The sequence below is a fragment of the Oenanthe melanoleuca genome, chromosome 11 (genome assembly GCF_029582105.1).
Source record: "Oenanthe melanoleuca isolate GR-GAL-2019-014 chromosome 11, OMel1.0, whole genome shotgun sequence".
Lineage (NCBI taxonomy): Eukaryota > Metazoa > Chordata > Aves > Passeriformes > Muscicapidae > Oenanthe > Oenanthe melanoleuca.
Genome location: NC_079345.1, coordinates 18,347,199 through 18,367,284, shown reverse-complemented (window position 1 = coordinate 18,367,284; position 20,086 = coordinate 18,347,199). Strand labels below are relative to the sequence as shown.

Below are 20,086 nucleotides of genomic sequence, written 5' to 3'. Positions count from 1 at the left end.
CCGGCCCGGCCCGCGCCCAACAAACCACCGCCGCCGTGCCGCTTTTACTCAACAGTTTATTCTGGTTTAAAATTAAAAAAACAGAAAGCCTGGGCGGGCGGGGCGGGGCTACGCAGGGTTTGCCCCCGCCCGCGGCTCCCGGCCCGGGTATTTACAGCTGGAACACCTCAGACAGTAAAGAGTTATTGCAACAGACAGCACTTGCCTCTACGGTCAAAAATCTCAACCGGTGTTCAGAATCATGACTTGTGGATCCCAAAAGGCAGTTGTTAAACATGCAAAAACATTACTAAACAATATTATCTAACTTCTACAGCTGTCAAATACTTGACCTTAATAAGGAAACCAATTACAAAATACTTCGTTGTAGTGCTATACAAAAGTTATAAAATTAAGATTCTATCAACCACTTTTAAATATTCCAATTTTTCAACAGTGCAGTTTTTCACGTCTTTATCACCACTGAACATTTTGAAGTAAAAAAAAAATAAATCAGCAAATTAGATCAAAGTGATGTAATCTTTGGATCCCTTTATTCCTGTGGCCTTCATATACATACACAGACACAAATGACCAGGTTTCTATTTCAGCATATCAGAAAGTTGCAACTAGTTATCCAGAATTGGCAAAAAGTCCGTACTGTCATTTATGACTTCATGGTCTTAGAACCAGAGTCTCAATGTCTCCAAGCTACGGTCTATCAAAATGCAAACAACTTCAAACACTAAGAATTCTTTAAATTGCTCATGTCTACAGGTATTACAACAAAGTTAACGTTTCAAGAATTGACAAATGGAGACAGACTTTTATCCCAGGCATTCTAGGAGAATCACCAACTCGTGTGCCTGGTCCATTATTAAAAAAAGTTAATATTTCTCACTAAGTAAAATTAATTGCAAATCTTGACATATGAAAATTCCTTTTCTCTTTTTTTTGAAAATATCTCCTTAGCTTGGTCAAATCCTGTGATATGCCAGAAACTACAAAATCAAATTCTTGCAAGAGCAGTGAAGCGTGTATCCAGTCTCATGTAATGGAAGAACATTTTCAAAACTTCATTATAGTCCAAATATAAAATCAAACATTTAAGCTTGAAAAGCTACTAAAGAAAAAAAAAACCCCAACTAATTCAGTGTTCTTCAGCATATCAACTTTCTGCAATAACAGTATGTTTACCGACTTAAAAATGTTTATTCTTTAAAAAATTAGTTGCTTTTTATACAGCTATACAAAGTTTGTAATGTTTCTTTGGCAATGGGATATAATGGAATTTTACAACTATATAAAAACTTTCCTTTGCCTAAGAAACAGTATTTACTGTGTGTACATATCTGACTGACAAAGCAAGTTTTCTACTGTCCAGCACCCTAGTTGATACAAGAACGACTACCTCAAAAGGGATTTTACAGGATTTCCAAAAAACAACCTTCGGTGGGTCAAAACACTCACAGTATCGACGGCCTTCTGCATACCATTGTCCTTACAACTCGAAGCAATTATCAAATACAGTTTAGTAATATGAAAAATCCTTTCAGTGATGAAAAAATACTTAACTCCATCGAAGTACTGCTTATAATTAACTATACATAAGAAATTACTTATCCTTCTGTCTCAAATATATTTAATGCTTACTGTTTCAAAGATGGCCATTTCTCAAAAGTAACTGCATTACACCCCTTTGAAATTAAATAGTTAAATCCCAGTGCTGGTGACAAGTATACAGCAAATTAACTTCATTCTTTGCAGAGATCAAAACTAATTCTCTGATTCAAGAAGATCTAGACGTTCACCTGGTTTCAGCTTTCTTGTAGACTACGCAGCAACTTTGTTGTCTTTCTAGAGGGAACAAAAACACAGTGTTGAAATCCATTTTGCAAAACAAACCCAACAAACTAATCTGGGCAGCAGCCCTGGGAGCAGTTGTGCTGAGCAGTATTCCCCATGCCTTGCAGCAGAGAGGAGACCTCCGGAGATCAGGCTGGCATCAGCTCAAACCCCCTCAGTCTGGCACTGAGCAGAGCAGCTCATCACTCCAAATACCAGCACAGCACAAATGCTCAGCCCTTACACCACCTCCTATTCAACTGGAAGCCAGCAAAACTCTTCTTCAGAAATTCAAATTGCTAATCTTCAACCCCTCATTTCCATTCATGTTCGTTACCCTAAGTTCCTTAAAGTCATAGGACTAACTGTTGCAAACTAATCAAGGAACAGCTGAGGGATGTCTCAAACAGAGAAATGTGCTATGATGAAACCCGTTTTTTTAGTTAAAAAAAAATTAAGATTTCTATCCAAAATCAGAGATTCTTGTTTGCAAAACTCTAACTGCTCATGCAGTAAACTAGCAGAAGTTGTTGTTCTGTCCCAGTCAGCACTCTAAAAGCCTAGTTTATCTGAACCAATCTGGATAGTTGTCTTTGTTACTGATTCTAACCAGTACGCTATAGGATTTGTGCCAACTCATTCACAAAGAATTCAGAAGTTTGTTGCACACTGGAAGCAAGTTAAATTATTCCCTCTCATTCTTTATATTTAACAATATTGCTCAGAAAAACGTATGCAATTTACATTTCTAGCACTTGCATTCAATCTATAAAACTTTTTTCCCCCTTCTTTTTCTTCTCCTTCCCAATACCAGCTATCAAATAGCTATTCAGAGCATGTGACAAAAGGCAACCTCTATTTTTGGTTGCTGTTGATAGTAAAATGATGCTATGTAACAAAAATTTCAGCATTAATGGACTTTAAAAAAGCAGCTCAGAGCCCCTGCAAGATACTGCTCAAGAAATTCTAGCTGAACATCAAATGTAGAAGCAGATTTTTGACCTGTCCTTTCTCAGAGCAGTGGATTGGGTCGGAGTGAATGAAGTGCACTTTACCCTATACTCGAAGTCAGCGAACTCCCTGCCTCCACGGCCTCCTCGGAAGGCGCCGCGGAAGCCGCGGGGGGCGGGGAAGCCGCCCCTGCCGCCGGCCCGGCCTCTGCCCCCTCGGAAACCGATGACGCCCCGGCCCCTGTAGCCGCCGCGGCCGCGGTTGGGGCGCAGGGGGATGCCGAAGGTCTCGGCGTTCAGCCGCCGCTCCTCGGCCCAGGTGGGTCGCCGCTCCCTGCAGCACAGAAACATGAGGGATTGCTGTGAAACACTTGGGAAGGGAGGGAGAAGCGCCACAAAGCCCCTGAGATGCAAAGCGATACATTAATCACACGGTAAATCTCCACAGTATCCCTTCCACGAGAACCCAGGTGTCTGCCACAGTTCACTGGACTCATCAAGAAGGAACATGTTACAGAGTCATTAATTAGACATTAATAATGCTCCAAGAGTTTGCCATATTGAAGAGCACACTCTGTATCCTCTGCACACAGTATCATTTAAAACAAAAAACAGTTTACAGTTACAGATGTTATTTTATCTGGCTGCGAGTACAACCAATAAGTCCCCCTCCCCCTCCCGCAAGTCAAAATAGGTCAGCAATCCACATCATCATGTCTAATAAAAAGGCAGCAGTAAAAGATAAGCTTTAATTTCCCTGAAATGCTATCTGCCCATTTGAGCAATACTTCTGGCTGAGACAGTTATGTAATCTGCTTAGAAACCATTATCAAAGCAGGGTCATAATTGATTTAAAGTGTTAATTTAAGAGCAAAGCAAAACAACCCCCCTCCACATCTTCGTAAATCTGCAAAGGAGACTCGAGAGCCTGTGCAGTAAGTTCTAAAAGCATGGCTCTAAAACATCTTAAAATACCTCTCTATGATCATATTGCACTTGCCTGCAAAGAAATTTTGTGCTTCTTACTCCTGTTTTATTTTTGCCAGCTGCATGTGGAAATAAGCTCTAATCACCTTTCATTCAGAGTTGACTGTAACGGGTAGCATGACAGTACCTTATGATATAAACATGCATTAAGCAGACTAACAAGCTTCTCCTTGCAGGCCATACCTATTGTCATCACAGGAAATGTTATCAAAGAAGGATTTGGTTTTGTCATAGTAGCAATTGGGTCCAAGTGGATCTTCCTCATCGGCATTCCCTTCACTGTTTTGGGTATCAACACCTGAGTCACCTTTGTCTTCTCCATTTACAGGCTTCTCTGGTTTCTCAAGTTTATCTTCTAGAAAATAAAAAGTAAACAGAAGCCTAAAAAACCCAGCACTATTAACTTATTCCTAGTCAGAGAGGAACTATATTGAATGCTACAAAAATAATGTGGAAGACAAATAATTTGACATGTAAATTAGGATGCACTGCTGCTGCTGTCTGGAGGTTTCTAGGATTCCTGTGGGTTTAGTTAACAAAAAACCCTGTGTCAGAATAGACTTAATAGCCATCTATTTTCTCCCCTCTTTAGCTACCTCCTTCCCAGGCTTAAGAGCCTCATTCAGTGAATCCTAAAAGCCATCCCATGGTTTTATTCATCCCCATTGTCGCTCTCCTTTGTCTTCTGGTTTTGCTGTTATCTCCTTTGAGATGCAGGGTCAGCATTCTGACTTTATGATGTACGTCCTTCCTAATAATGCCTCAAGTTCAACTTAACTACTTTAACTGGTACTGAAAACAAAGCCGATGATTCAACACCAGCAGCTATTACTATCTTTAAATCTCATTCCTAAATGTCTACAGCTTAAATCTCACCATGCTGTGCATAAACTTCAGCTAACCTGCCCGACCTTTTCACACCACACACAAGAATTACTACACTCACAAACATTTCTATAGCTATTTATGGTTAGCTTTCTCTTTTCTCTTTATTATTATGAAAAAAACAGTATCAACAGCAAACCATCAACTCATTGAAAAATGTTCCAGAAAAACAGGCAAGCACCACAAGACAAATCTTATGGGATTCAACTGGTGTTTTAAACTCTACACTGAAATCTGACCATTTATTCCCACCTTTTGTTTCCTATGTTTTAGCCAATCATTCACTGAAACAGGGAACTCACTGTATTAACCTGCAACAATTTTTGTCCAAAAATAGTAGCAGCGGTTTAACAAACAGGTGGCTGGTCACAAGAGAATGAGGTAATCAAAACAGAAGCCTGCTAGAAAACAAGTGCTGGCAGCATGGTTTCTAACTACTCCTGTGTTCCTCTGGAAAAGGATAAAAGCAAGGAAATGCTAGAAACGTTCAAACAAACTCTCCTGCATACTACAGTGAAGCTCCGATCCCAAACTTCTTTGCTTTTCATCTATAATTGACATTAAAATTTTGGTCTAATAATTGAAAACCTGAAACAAATCTTCTTTTATTGCATGCTTTCCAGAACTTTAAAGTAATAAACATTACTGGGACTTCTGGTTAAGTAATCTGCATTTTAACAGAGACTTGTTAGAACTTCACAGATGATATCTGCTAGTTAAAATTCATTAAAGATGCAAACATTGATCCAAGTATTTAATTAACATATGATTCCAGTTTACTTATTAATTGGTTTTAAAATTTATTTTTAGTGACTGCAAACAAGACTCAATTCTATATGCCTTTTAAGAGTTGTACTCTAAGGTAGGATCAAAACAGCAACAGAGTTTTCCCATGCTCAAATCTAAAGCAGAAATTTATTTACCTTTTAATTTAAGTTTATTATGAAATTCTCTATCAATTTCCTCCTTATTGAATTGAGCATTTGCACTTTCAAAGTCGAAGTCCTTCTCAAACTTCATTGGACCATCTCTCCTAATACCAAATCTTCCTCGGCCCCCTCTGTGACCTCCACGGCCTCTCCGTGCTGCAGGTGCACCTGGAACTGAAAAGAGGGAAATTCTGTTTGGTTTTGCTTTGTGGATTGGCTTTTCTCTGAGGGTGGTGGAGGGTGTTTTGCTTTGTGGTTTGCTTTCTAATTCCTGGGGTAACAGGTTGGGACTTCAGAAGTGCAGAAAGAGAATGCCTGTTGTTTAAAGTCCCATCAAAGCAGCTTATAATTTTTAAGTGATGGCAGTGACACAGAAAGCATAATAGTACTAAATGTGTGTGTTAAAAAACTCTCTAGAAGTCATTAAAAACTTATGGAAGGAGAGTTAAAATACTAGTGGCTTTTCAGTCAAGTATTTTTCTAGAAAGGCTTTTATTTCATGCTATTATGTCTATAAATTCCTGAATAATCCTTGATTTACATTTTCATTTAAATTGATTGCTTAGTATAAAGCAACAAGAAGAGATTTTTCTCTTTAATGTTGACTTCATTTGCTTGTATTCTTCTGGCTCAATGCTAAGTTGTTACCCCCTCAAAGTAAAATGTGAAAGAATTGATGTATTTTAGCAAATTTTAAAAAAACTTATTGGTCTGAAAGCAATGATAGCTATTTCTCAAAACATGATTTACCAATTTGTCGTTTGTTTTCATTTCTGAGTTCATTTTCTGATCTTGAAACCTTGTGTGCTTCAGCTAAAGTTGGAAATAAAAACATGATTTGTTTATCCAATTAGATATTTTTGATCATACTTTCGTATATATAGTTCAGATTTTTAAAAAAATCCAAACTTATAAATGTAAATCACATGTTTCAATCATGAAAGAAAAAGAAAGTAATTTAAATTTAAAAAGAAATATGTATCTAATCCAGGTCTCTGCTGGCCAGCCTACCAGTAATCGAAGCAGGAAAATTCCTATGTATTACCCTTTAAAAGAGCACTTTTTATGTGTATGGAAGGAATTAAGCTGTATAAAAACTATCCAAAGCTACCTCGTCTGTGCTCTTGGTTCTCTAGGGATTTTTGGCTTGCAGACACCAAAGGTCTGGTTTGTACAGGACTCCTCCTCCCAACTGGTGCTGGGGTGGGCAGGTGGGCTGAAGCTGTTTGTACAGCTTGTTCCATGGTGGGGCTCCTTCTCAAATGGTCCATCTGAGGGCTTGAACGACCTGGGGAAAATATAAAACAAAACCAAACCCCACAGAGTTATTTCTCATCTTCAAAGGTGAGTTACTGGTCTCAGCCAATCTAGACTGACAGGTTTATCTGCCTTACTAGTCAAGACAGCTGTGTCAAAAAAAAAAAAAAAAAAAAAAAAGGTTACTTAGGAATATCCCTTCCCTCAGTCTAAAAGGAAATAATGGGTAAGACACTCAAATCCCTACCAACCCATTAATGGGGTGCATTTAGCTGTGGAAATTTCGGCATTGATTAGAGGTAAAAATGCTCCTTATGCCTCCCTGGGATGCTGAGTGGGAAGAGGCTGCTCCCAAAGGCAGCTGCAGCTGCTCAGGCAGTGCTGCAGGATCCCTGCCTGCACAAGGACAGCAGTGTCTGGCCAGGCTCAGGGCAGGGAAGGAGCTGTGGGAGCTGCCCCACACAGCACTGCTCACACAGGGCCACGTGCAGCACGAGGGGCTGCAGCAAAAGCACCTTCAGAACAGAGACATTGATCCAGCCAGACAAGTTTACAACATCAAATAGGTAAATATACTAAGAAATTACAGTAAGACTCAAGTCCCAGTAACTGAAAGAACAAGGTTCTATCTCATTAAAAAACATACAAAAGAAAAACACAAAATAAACCAAACCCACAAAAAACCACGAACAAAACAATAAATCCAACCATACCACACTTGCAATCTACAAACCCAAACAATATTTCTAAAAGCAAACACTCAGAAAAAACCTGTTGGTGCCCCACAGGAAATGCTGTGGCAGAATGTATGTCCACCTGCATCATATGTCATACATATCCCTACATGTCCATGAATCATACAGGCTTTAACTACAGAAAAGCAAACTACTATTTCAACAAGAGAAATGCTCAGCATACTTTTGCCCCTTGAATTAATCTAACAAAGTAGAATCTATTTTTGGCAACCCACTCAACTAGTCCTAGAAACACTCCTATGGGTATACAAATCTCAGCTTGAATTTAGGAAAAAAACCTGTTTGCTTTAAGTTTGCTATTGTCTTTTAACATGACTGCATAATTTAAAAACAGCATTAGGAATGTATCTCGGCACACACTTCAACAGTAAGGAAAAGTGGAAGAGCAGGAAGTAACGGGGTTTGGGTTTTTAAAGAGCAATGTTTGCATGAAGGGTGAGGGTGAAGGTTCTCAATGTTAAGTTCCTTTTTTCTTTGCCATTCAAATATCCAGAATCTCATTTTTTCCAATATTACATAAACTATCCATACAGTTCCCGTTACTATTAAGCTGACTTAAAAGTCATGTCACCATCTCTACAGGAAATCAGGTCTGCTGTTAATATCATCTGTGTAACTATACAAAAACAAAAAAACCTACAGTTAGGGATAAACATTTTAAAATTTTAAACTGAATGACTTCCCATTTCAATCAGTATGAAGTATCTGCAGTTCTGTCATGTTATCAATAAAACTAAATACTGCATTTCCACATGTGCCTGTTTGCTAACAGTATTCACTTAATTAAATCCTACTTCTCAGTACACATGCTTTAAGGGTAACAATAAATGTGTTACTACCTGCAGCACTCCAAGGTGTAGAGAAAACACATTTAAAGAACAACAGTGTTTCCCAGGTTTAATACCAAGTGTTTTCATGAGAGAATTCAGTTGTTTGGTTGGCATTTCTGGCAACAACCGAAACCACACAGACACAATTGGTCAAAAAATGAGTGACGTCAGGAAAAAAAGATTTTACCTTGAGACATCTGTGTTTTTAGTGATCTTGCATCTGCTGTAAATGCAGAACCAACTGCAGTGCTTTGGGACATGCTAGCACTGCCTGAAGAGTCTGTTCCAAAAGATGTTAAAGAACCTCCTGCTTTGAAAGAAATAATATAGTTTTAAAATCTGCTTTAGACTTTTTTTTTTTAATTACACTAAATGATTAGTGAAGCTTTATTAGACACTTATTCTAGAGTACATATATGTCTGCCCTTCCCATACACTTTTAGTTTAATTTAACAGATGTATGCACATAAGACGGTAACATTAATATCTTGATTTTTTAATCTAAAATGACAAATGCTTCTAACTTCACTCTCACAAGTATTAACAAAACACAGTCATCTTACAGAGCCATATATATTATTGGTATATTTTTCCACTTAAGATCCTTTCAGCAAAAATATGACCGCCACATCTCATTAACTGATATCAATTTATGGCCAATTCTACAGCCTTTCTTTTGCCTGGCTAACATGTTCAGTACCAGGAGTACCACTGCTGCCATAACAGTTACAAGAATATAAGTTCATATGAGAAAAACTAAACTGTGAAACAAACTCTCATGGAGGAAGGAAAGTTGGTTGGTGAGTCTCAGAGAGAACGTGCAGTATAAAGGAGCAACTAGCCCATGCAGCTCACAAGTACTTCCAGCATCTATCTCTCACCTAGCCAACACCTCACGAACAGCTGTAGGACTGTGTTGGCACATGATATTGCTGAATAATCCAAATCCTTAGATAAGGCACACAGCACCTGGTCAACCCACCAGCACAGCTATGGGGCTTCCCTGGAGGGGCTGCCTCTACCACTTGTGAAATACAGTGAACACTTGTCTCTCTGAAATAGGTGTTTAGTTCTCATTCATAATTGTTTTGACTTAAGATGCAAAGACCATGGAAGAACCCTCTGCTTTAGAGCTAAACTGCAGAACTAGCAGAGATGGAAGACTTTGAATTTGCCTTAAGGTAAGACACTGATGAAACTCTAAGCAGTGCTTACTGTCTGTGCACACACAGAGCTCCACTCCCAGGAGAACACTGGACAACCAAAGTGAACCTACCAACTCCCACAGCGCCGAACTGCTGCCCCACCAGCGGGCTCGGGCTGAACTGACTGTACGCAGGCATCCTGCCAAAAGGACCATAGGACCCCACAGACTGGAATGAAGATGTAGTCGAAGATCCTAGCGAGGACTAAAGACAAAACACACAACACACTAGCAAAAAGTCGTATTTACACAAAAATTAGGAAATAGTTCTGTGAGGCAAGAAATGTAGAAACTCTAAAATAAACATTTTCACAAGAAGGTACAGCTTAGAAAGCACTTTCACCCTTCCACCATCACAGACCTACGGAAACAATACCACAAAATTTTGCAATCTTTTCTCTATAACCTCAGACAGCAGACTCTCTTGTTCAACACACACATACAAGCTTTGTTTGCAAATTTAGGAAGTGTCCTATCGTTTTCCTTGCAGTTTCAAGCCCCACAGATACAATAAGACACCCAAGCATACTGGAGGAGGCTTGGGTTATCACTATTATTGGGGCTCACAGTAATGAAACTTCACCGCTCTTGACTACAACTGACAGAAGGACTTGCACCAAATTTAATAAAAGTCCTTGGAGAAATGCAAGGACACCTCATATGGAAGTTCAAAAATGTTATCCTACACAATAGATAAAGCAGTAGAATCGTATTATGTGGGATTACCAACCTCCATTTGAAGCAAGAGATTTCCTCTTGCTCTCAGGGATGATGTTAAGATACCCCATAAGCACAATCAAAAAGCCAACAAATTTCTGAGAAAACTATTTATCGGTCTGTTTACTTCAAAAGGACTGACGAATTAAATGTGAAGGCTTGAAGTTGTAAGTTGCTTTCCCCTCAGAAACCAAGTATTCACTATTCAAATAACTAACTGCCTTATAGTATGAAGCCTGTTTAAAAACACAAAGCTAGATGAAACACTTCGAAGTTATAATTATCAAAAAATGTTGAACATTAAAACAAAAAATAAAACAAACAAGCAAACAAAAGCCGCTAATGATCTGGAACTATTTCAGCATCTACTCAGTCTGATCTTCCCAAGAACTATGTTTCCTCCTAAGCCAAGTCCATTTGAAAAAAGGCATCAAGACCTACAAAAACATCATTAAGCTGGTTTTGAAAAGACAGCAGCTTTGGTATGTAGTGCACTGTGCTAGAGTTAGATTTCAACCTTCATTTTCACAGTTAAAGACTGTGAAAGGAGAAAATCCTTCCAGAGGTCTTCACATTAGGTCATGAACCTCACAGTGATAAACACTTTAATTTTTAAATACTAGAGAGCTAGAGAGTACTTAAGCTAGCAAGTTACCTCTTCAGCAACTACTACTGAAAACTGTTTTGACTTACCTGAACAATAGCAGGGTCCTGTGGCAAGGAGCACTGAGGTTTTGGTGGCTCACAGACAGTCAGGTCTTTGATGTCGCTGCCACGGAATATAATGTACTCGAAGACTTCATCGCGAGGGGGGATGGGTCTGTCCGTCGGTCTGTCCTCTGTGCCAAAGGAGCGAACTGCAAAGTTGGCAAGGGAGAAAAAGAATGAAATGTCCCACATTCAACAAAACTGCTTCAAATACACTGCAGAGACGAAGAGCTTTAAATGAAAATAATAAAATTTTGTTGAGAAAAAAACCCTTTATTGAATAGACATCATATTCTTTATCATCATCAACTCTCCTCAGACAAACAACTAATTTTAGCTAAAACACCTGAGTTAAAACCTAAGCTGAAAGATTGAGACATAACTTATGCTATGAATTTCATGTTGAATATTTCAAATGTTTTGTGAGGGTAAGGGGAAGCAGCGAGGCAGGTTTTTCTGGCTGGTAAGTCAATCCTATGAATCAAGGAATACATGAGTTTACATACTTCATATTCTGTATTTGCAAAACAGGAAAAATATGCTACTATTACTAGAATCTGGAATATTAAAGACTGTCAAATGTGAGTTTCTCAAGAGATTCAAAATTTAATAAAACAACAAAACCTGTGATATTTAGACACAATTTTCACTATGCAAAATGCATTCTTCTTGCTGCTGTAAGGCTCATATGATGTCACATGATCTCTGTCAAATTAAGCAAACTCACTGGGGTACAACTATCATCCTAGCGTGCACCATAGCAAGACATGAAATTCCTTGTATGAATTCCAACAGCTTTCTGACTGCACAGCAATGAAGCAATCCAGATCTCTCTTTTGCGCTATGTATAATCACTACCACGGTACACGGATACCATCACTTTGCTGTCACTGCCCTCTCCGAAACTCTTCCCCACCCTTAGACTGCCAACCTTGGGTGAGTATCAAATGAAACAAGCAAATAACTGAAGAAGAGATTTGTCTCCAACAGCTAGTTTTGTAAGCAAAAACTAAACAATGGATTGAAACCAGAGAGGGGGGGAAAACCAAAACCCTGAAATCATGACAGTCACATTCAATCACAATCTCATCAACTTGTAGCAGCTTTAACAATCCCTTATGACTGTTTTTGCTCCAGCCTTTTAGAAAGTGTTTGCTTGCTTTGCAAGATACAGGTTATGCTGAGAAAAAAAAATAAATCTGTAGTTTGCTTTAATTTACCAGAATTAGATTTCCCTCCATTTTCAGATGTATCAACATTTTGGGGACATCATTAGGCACTTATTTGCAGCCATAGAATCATTAGTCAAGAAAAGCAGTCTCCTGTAGAGATGTATAAAGTGATACTGAGTCATTTCCCAGGCTGCACCAGCCACCTTCCATCATTGTTGCTTCTTGTGATACTGCATAAACAGAGCTTAACAGTCAGATATTAAAATCTTTTTAAGAAGCATAATTCAGGGGTAAAGACACTACATCCACATTACAAAGAAAAATAACATTAAGTGGTTACAATTATTTTGTTCATGTATTGAGCTGACTTTCATTATCTTTTCTGTTTCTGTGCATCTGAAAGTCTGCTCTGAATGGTACCACAAAGTGTGAGCAATGTAAAAAGACACACATTTTAGTTAATGTCAGTCCTTGTTAGAAGAGGAATTTGTCTGCTTTTCCTCTACAGAAAAGTGTCTGGAGCTTCAGAATTTGCAGAAATTAACTTAAAAGTAATGCACAGTAGCTTAATAACATTGTCAATGGGTCATGTGTAATCCTGGGCCAATTAATTCCATTGCTTTATATTCACTAGGCTTTTCTATTTCACTACCTCGATCGTGGATCTACCCTCACTTTCTGGCCATCTTCTACTCTGTTTATCAGATAACTAATAAACTATCTTGGACTTTCATTCCATCATTTGACCTGCTGCCTTGGTAAGTAAAACCAACGTCTGTACTGCTTCTCTCTGTCCCACACTGAAATGGTTTCTCTAGTAGCCATTTTATCTACAAAAAATACACAAGAATGGCCAGAGTATGATCAGTAAGTTACCAAAGGATTTTACTTTCTAGCTAAAGTGAAGAAACTACTCTACAGCAACACCACAGAGAAAGGGTAAAATATTAGAGGGCTGCATCTTGCCTTTACATGGAAATAAAAATCTGATGGACTGTGAAAGAAATATGCTTTCAAAGTACTTCCCTTAAGTCAGAGCTACATTACACATGTAAGTATTTTAATATTAATAATAATGTCCCATGATACATATAGGACCAATTCTAACACCTAGCAATTACCTTTCTCCATTCTAAACCAATCAAAAAACCAAAAAGGAACCACCAGACTTTCATCTACTGATGTGCTGAAAGAGTTAAAGGGATTTCAGTGTATGTTAAAGAACAAGGTGTCTTTCTCCACACCATGAAATTACCCTAACATCAAAAGGAAGTTTTTCAATGCCAAAATTTAGAATTCATCTCTAAGAGATTCAACTGTCTAAGCAGTTATCCCAAGACACTGATATGGTTGCCAATGGTTTAGCAATAAAACACATCAAGACTTGCTACTAAAAGTTAGACTCTTCCTTTACTTCTCCCCTGGCCCAAATCAAACCAGTGTTATCACAGCCTTATGCAAAATATAAACACAATTTCATCCAATGAAGATTTGCTCTGCTGGAGAGAGGTAAGCAAACTCCCCTGATTTGCAGTTCAGACTCGGCCTCTCACCACAAGCAACCAAACTAACCACTCCAAGTGCAATTTCCTTTTAAAGCAGGAACCAGAACTGCATGTGCTGTGATCTTAGGAAGGACTACTTCAAGAGTCCAACCCAGTCAAGTCCTTCAGAGAGAGCAGTGTTAAGGACTTGAAAGTTACTTTTTGTATTTTGCAAAGGCATACTTTCTTTACAGTTTCTGTTTTCCTCACTTAGATTTAACACAATCTGAGTTCATGAAAGTAAGAAGTCTAACATTAAAAGTGGCCATTGTAACAGGATTTTAGAAAGAAATAGCTTTTACCATGTTTTCTCATACTCAGAAATACTAAGTTGCTACAGTATCAAAAGCACAAGGTGTTGGAGCAGCAGCAGGCTTAGACCTCTATCCAGCTCTTGGGGAATTTCCTCAGACTACCTCCTTCCTTCAGTAGTTCATATATAGCCAAATACTGAAGAGTGAGAGGAAATGAAAATAAGCATGTGAAAGACAATCTTACAATTGCAGTAAATCTAATTAATCTTACCTTGTCGATTTCAGGATTGTTTGTTTCTTTTGTTTTTGAAAGAGCTAAACTGGCTTAAGGACTTGCAAACAAAAGGACAAGCACGGTTAAAAGCAAACTTTTTTTTTTGTCAGTGTAAATACATACAATTTAAGTAAGCTAAAATAACTAGTTCTCTTAAGCCTATTCATATGTAAACTTATGCCCATATAGTTTTCCACTAACTTCATATTAAAGTGCTGTGAGCAAATTTTTGTACAGATTTTGTCTGTGATTTTACTACTACACGATATTTTTATGTATATTACCACATTATACTACTGTAGCATTTAATGGCAACATTGCAACTTTCCCTGCCGATTAATAAACATGATTACTTGTTGATTAACACAGGAAACCTAAGCAGAATGTTAATCAGAAGTGAAGCTATAGTCTCTGCTAGCAAGATGACTTCAATGAATTACTGCAAACAGGTAGTTCAGTCTGTGCACAACACTGACAGTCTCCCCTCACTCCCTGAGGAGCAAACACACCCAGAAACCAGCTCTTCCCTGCTCCTAAGGCACCCAGGAGGAGCATGATGACTAAAATGAGACCACCACAAGCAACAAGTCATTTCAATTGCCACCTCTCTTCAAACATCACCACCCTTTCACTGCAAACATGCTTTGATGCCTGCACACCACACTGAGCTCATGCCAGGCTCATTTCTCCAGAACAATTAATTCAGCCTGCATTCCCTTACTTGCAGGGAGATGGATGAGGGCAGTAGCCAGGAGTGGGCTTTGACAAAAGGAATTTTCCTGCTGCGACATACTGGGCACAAGTCTGGTTTAGCACACGTACCCTAACCTTGAAGACATGAAAGGAGCATGATATTAACTGACTAAAAAATACATGCATAAAATTTTTATAGAAATTTAACCCTTCCCTTTCCTGCTCCCACCCCTGAATGAGCTCCAGCCTTCAAAAGATTTTAACTTTCCTCTGTCTGCATTTCTGAGTTTTTCAACGGCTATTAACGTTCTGTAGAAGTCTAAAAGGAAGTTTTCCTTTGGATGTGTCATTATACCATGGACAACACTGTCACAGACAGCTGAAAATGCCAGAAGTTTAACTACTTCTTAAAATTACCAAAACCTGTTTCGTTTATGTCTATTAATTATAATGGTTCCAAATGCAACTCTCAACGGTCCAAGAGTTGCTAAATGAGAACTGATGTGTCATATCAAGACAATGTATAATTTTGTTTCTTATGCTCACATACCTAAGGATTCCATTGTTGAAGGAACAAGGTTTTTCTGACTCAACATAGTTGCTACACAGCTTACCTGCATTAAAAATAACTCTTTCTAATTCACTGCCTTGAAACAGAAACACAAAAGCATTAGTGCACTCCACAGAGTGCACTAATATGAAGGATCTCCTTTTTAATGCCACAACATTTAAGATCAAGCACTGCGATTATTCTGTAAATGCCCCAGGTAGGGCAGCAATCATTTTCCAACAAGAAAACTAACCGTGGCTTGCAAACTCCTCTTAAATTGCTTAAGCTTAATGTTTTGAAAATTAATAATGCATTTTTAAAAAACTAAGCATTAACTAGAACCATGAACTAGGAAGACATTTCAAGTTATTTTAACTTGAGGCTTGACAATAGGAATGAGTAGGTTTTGTTTCCAGATACTGTCTCTGAAAAACCGTCGATCCAAAGAAAACACACGCACCAGTAACATTTAAGATCCTCAAATGTCTGCACAGCTTGCTTAGTGTTTGGAATCCACCATGGATGATGTTCCCCTGTTATTTATGTAACTATACACTTACACACTTTGTGAAAGGATGCATCACTTCACCTTATCAGACTCTAGCTTAGGTTAAAAATGTTTTGCTCAATATTTAACCGTTCCTATCTTTCTCTAATTGTGAGATAGACACCACAAGTTTTGCTTAGTGAAAAGATCACAACGTTGTAAACAAAATGCTGATTAGAGAACTAGAGCAGATTGCCCCCAGTAAGGCAGGACTACAGCCTGTGCTGACAACCAAAAAAACTTATTTCTGTCTGAAACGCTAGACAATTTAAGGCAAAGGAAGGCATTCCATGAATACAACTGAATGAGATTAATCTCTGACTTCGGTTTAGCCTGCACAAATCCTACAGCTGGGCGAATATGTAATTACTCAAAAACAGATTCTACCTCTATTTTTGCACTTTATGTCACCATTTCAGTAACCTCAGTTAGAATATGAATAATAAGGTGCCCTGCATTCAATTCAGGGAATAGTCATGTCACACAGACTACACAGCTGAGCAACTGAATGTATTGTCTTTTGGGGTTTGGGTTTTTTCGTGTCTCTCTGGCAAAAAAAAAAAAAAATGACGTGGTCAAGATTCCCACTAAACAGTTCTGGTCTGACTTCTGGACTCAGCACAAGAAGAAATGGTAACTATTACCTGATCAACATTATTTCCAGCTAGATTACAAGTTCTGCTTCTTTCACAAACAGACCTGGCCAATAATCAAGCACACCTTCCATCCTACATATACACTGTCATATACATTCAATGGCCTAAGCCTTCAGAAACTCTTGAGTGGAGCATTCTGTTAACAGGACAGAGAACTGCTCCACATGCTAATATGGTTGTTATCAGCTCCAGATTAATCTCAAGACTTTTGGTTCCATGTGGTCTAGAAATACTGGTTTATTCTCTTCTGAATCATAACACTATCAGAAAACAAACAGTATTCAGCTAACTCAGCCAAGTTTTATTGAAGTAAATTCAATGGTTTAGATTTAAATTTCTGATGAGAGCTACGAGAATAGAGTAGATCAGACTCTGACTGTAGTTTGATCAATCTTAGATACGTACACTTTGGCAGACACACCACAACATGACTTAACTACTCTTGAGAAGTCATGAAAAATCGGCTTGGTCAGCACTAAATCAGTCTAATTTTGGACAAGACTTTCATAAGGTCCTCAAGGATAGGATTTTTTCTCTATGTGCTTTTGCACAAACTTTAACAATCACAGCGTGCAACTAGAATTTCTGGACATTTATTTTTAATCACATTATCCAGCTTCTACTTGCATAAACCAAAACCAGCTGTCCTTTCAAAGTAGATAATGCAACTCCAGCCAGGCAATATAACCTAAAGGCAACTTGAGAAATAAGTAAAAATCACATAATGAAAGCTAAGTGCCCCGTATACGAAATGTACAAGCCTAGGACCAAACTCACAGTAAGGTGTTTCAAAACCGATGTATCACATTTACAAAACAGAGTAACCTATTTCTTAAACAACAACGGGGGGGTGCTGTTTGCGAGGAGGGAAGGCCTTAAAGTGACACAGCGCACAAACAAGAATTACCACAAAGGGCAGCGAAAGCGAACACACTCATGGTATGCACCGGCACCCGCGGCAGCTGTGCAGAACGGAACAGACCGGCGTTAAGCCTTTCATTTAAGCCAGGAACCGAGCTCCGGAATCCTCTCTGCCCCAAATATTTCATTTACACAAGGAGCAATTTTTTCTCTTACCTAATGGCTGGACAGACTCTCTGCTTTTACATATGAATGCAGATTACTTAGCAAGACTTCACAGACGCAAGAAGCGTAAAGGAGAAAAATGCTGATATGCATGTATCTTCCGGCCAATAACATTCTCCTACCATTTCGAACTATACTGTGCCATAAACCTCCAAAATTAACATCTTACGTTCAGCTTTTCTCCGTAATCCAGCACTCAGGATTCCCTTCAGACTCGAGCTGTCTGCCGTCCTAAGATGCAGAGCAATCTAGTCATATACCCCTGTAGGTCCGTAATTCTTAACAACGCAAAGAAAACCTCTTTCTAGCCTCTCACTCCTACTCCCTTTCACGCACTAGCTCTGGACCGCTTCCACCGCCACGGGTTTCATACTTGCTCTCCACAGAGTGCACAGAACACCTCTGAGCAGCCCCCGGCGCGGTTCCGCTCTCGGATCCTCTCCGCGAGGGTTCCTCCGCGGAGCGCGGCGAGCGGGGCCTCGCAGCGCCGCCGCTCTCACTCACGGCCAGACTCTATCTCGCCTCCACATCCCCCGCAGCCGCCCCGCCGGGAAGAAGGCAGGACGAGGCGGGCTCTCCGCCGGGCCCCGCAGGCTGCAGGCCGCCCGCCGGCCCCTCAGCGCCCGGCCAGCGCCGCGGCTCCAGGGCCCCGCTCGATCCCGTCCCGCGGCCGCGCTCCCCTCCCGCCCCTCCCCGAGCGCCGCCGGGCCCGCTCCTCCGGCCCGCCGCGTCCTTACCCTTGGCCAGCGCCACCGTGGAGTTCTCGGTGTCGATGGTGTACAAGATCCCCTCATAGCGGATCTCAGCCTTGGAGATGAGGCTGATCTTGCTCCCGATGTAGGGCGTCCCCCCGCTCATGGCGCTGCTTCTCGGTCAGGGACACCCCTTCGCCGCTGCCGAGCGCTCCTTAAGCTGGGCACAAGCAGCCAAAAAAGCCCAATCCGGAGTCGCGGTAGGCGCTGTCCTCCTGCCGCCCCGAGCCGCCGCTCCCCGCACAGCGGAACCCTCGGCACAGCCCTCAGCCGAGCGCTCAGCACGGCCCGCGCCCCGCGGCTCCCAACATGGCCGCCGCCTTCATCTTCCCTCACAGCGCCCCCCCGCCCGGCCCGCCAGGTGCATGCCGGGAGCGCGGCTGCTCTCGCGAGAGCTGCGAAGGGAACGCTGACTTGGGGGCGGGAACGGCGCGGAGAGGTACCGGGCTTGAGCGCGCGACGGCGGGAGCGGATCGCGGATCTTCGGCTCCACTCGGCTCCACTCGGCTCTGCCCGGCCCGGCCCGGCCGCCCTCAGCGTTCCCCCTCCCGGCGGTCCCGGTCCCGGTGCAGCTCGTGAGCTTCGGTGATGGGGGTTCGGGGTGTTTGAGGGCCCGGTGGTTGAACGGCCAGTGCTGGTGCCCCCCGTGAGCCTCTTACAACGGGAGAGGGTGGCTTTTGTGGAAACACAGTCTAATACCGCAGTATTAGAAAAATGGACACTCACATTTATTTCATAGTCAGGACTAGCTGCAGAATCATATGTACACTCTCCGTTCTATATTTATAGAATTAGGGTTCCAAGGTGGTGTGGTTGGAAGAGGAAATAGAAGTTGACATTTGTTTGAGCCTGGGACACAATAGACGAGCATTTCAGAAGAGAAACCAGTTGGGAAACTGCCAGGGTTTATTTTTCACAGACTCCCAGGATGAAAGGGACCAAGGGGCTGCTCTGGTGCCCCCTCCCTGCTCCAGCAGGGCCATCCCAGAGCACAGGGCACAGCACAGTGTCCATGAGGCTCTGGAATATCCCCAGCAGAGACTGCACAGCCTCTCTGCACACTCTGCTCAGGGCTGGCACTGCCCAGGGCACAGGCTGTGCCTCCTGTGCAGGGGCAGGTCCTGGGCTCAGCCCCTGCCCGTGGCTCTGGTGCCATTGCTGGGCCTGGAGCAGAGCCTGGGACTGCTCTGCCCTCCTGCACACAGGGACAGACAGACAGACAGGGCTGAGGGCCCCTCACAGTTGTCTTTAGGCTTAACAGCCTTTTCTGAAACAACTTGCAAGTTTCTGGAGGAGAGAAGTTGGCCAGAATGAATAACACAAACAAAATAAAAACTAAAACAGGCAAACAAAAGATCTGCACACATGCCTAGGAATAGAAAACTACCCCCTTGAAACACTTAAGGGTTAAATTCTGACTTTAATGACAAATATTGCTAAGTCTCACCATCAAGTCCTGTCTAGGTTATTAAACATGTATTTACAATTAACTTTGCAAGCTCCAAAATTCAT

The 20,086-nt window shown here is 40.8% G+C and overlaps 1 protein-coding gene across 8 annotated transcripts; it reads right to left on the bottom strand.

The window, feature by feature from the left end:
* Positions 1-36: 36 nt before the first annotated feature.
* Positions 37-18,962, bottom strand: LSM14A (LSM14A mRNA processing body assembly factor). 8 transcript variants are annotated; one of them, XM_056500727.1, is made up of 10 exons: positions 18,560-18,952; positions 11,032-11,195; positions 9,694-9,826; positions 8,605-8,727; positions 6,687-6,863; positions 6,326-6,388; positions 5,570-5,749; positions 3,945-4,116; positions 2,880-3,108; positions 37-1,836 (listed from the first exon to the last, which is right to left on the bottom strand). In XM_056500727.1, the coding sequence occupies exons 1-10, from the start codon at positions 18,678-18,680 to the stop codon at positions 1,813-1,815; spliced, it is 1,386 nt and encodes a 461-aa protein (XP_056356702.1). In that variant the 5' UTR covers positions 18,681-18,952; the 3' UTR covers positions 37-1,812. The 8 variants fall into 8 exon arrangements, with proteins under 8 accessions (XP_056356702.1, XP_056356700.1, XP_056356703.1 ...); XM_056500725.1 differs by having other exon boundaries at positions 37-1,832; positions 18,560-18,950; XM_056500728.1 differs by having other exon boundaries at positions 8,605-8,724; positions 18,560-18,916.
* Between the last annotated feature and the right edge of the window lie 1,124 nt (positions 18,963-20,086).

Bases quoted from the DNA above. Each gene is read 5' to 3' on its own strand.
- LSM14A (XM_056500725.1), bottom strand. From the start codon at position 18,680: ATGAGCGGGGGGACGCCCTACATCGGGAGCAAGATCAGCCTCATCTCC. The intron at 8,728-9,693 runs GTAGGTTCACTT...TTTCTTTCAAAG, and splicing joins GTTCGGCGCTGTGGGAGTTG to CAGGAGGTTCTTTAACATCT. The intron at 4,117-5,569 runs GTAAATAAATTT...TTTATTTTCTAG, and splicing joins TAATAAACTTAAATTAAAAG to AAGATAAACTTGAGAAACCA.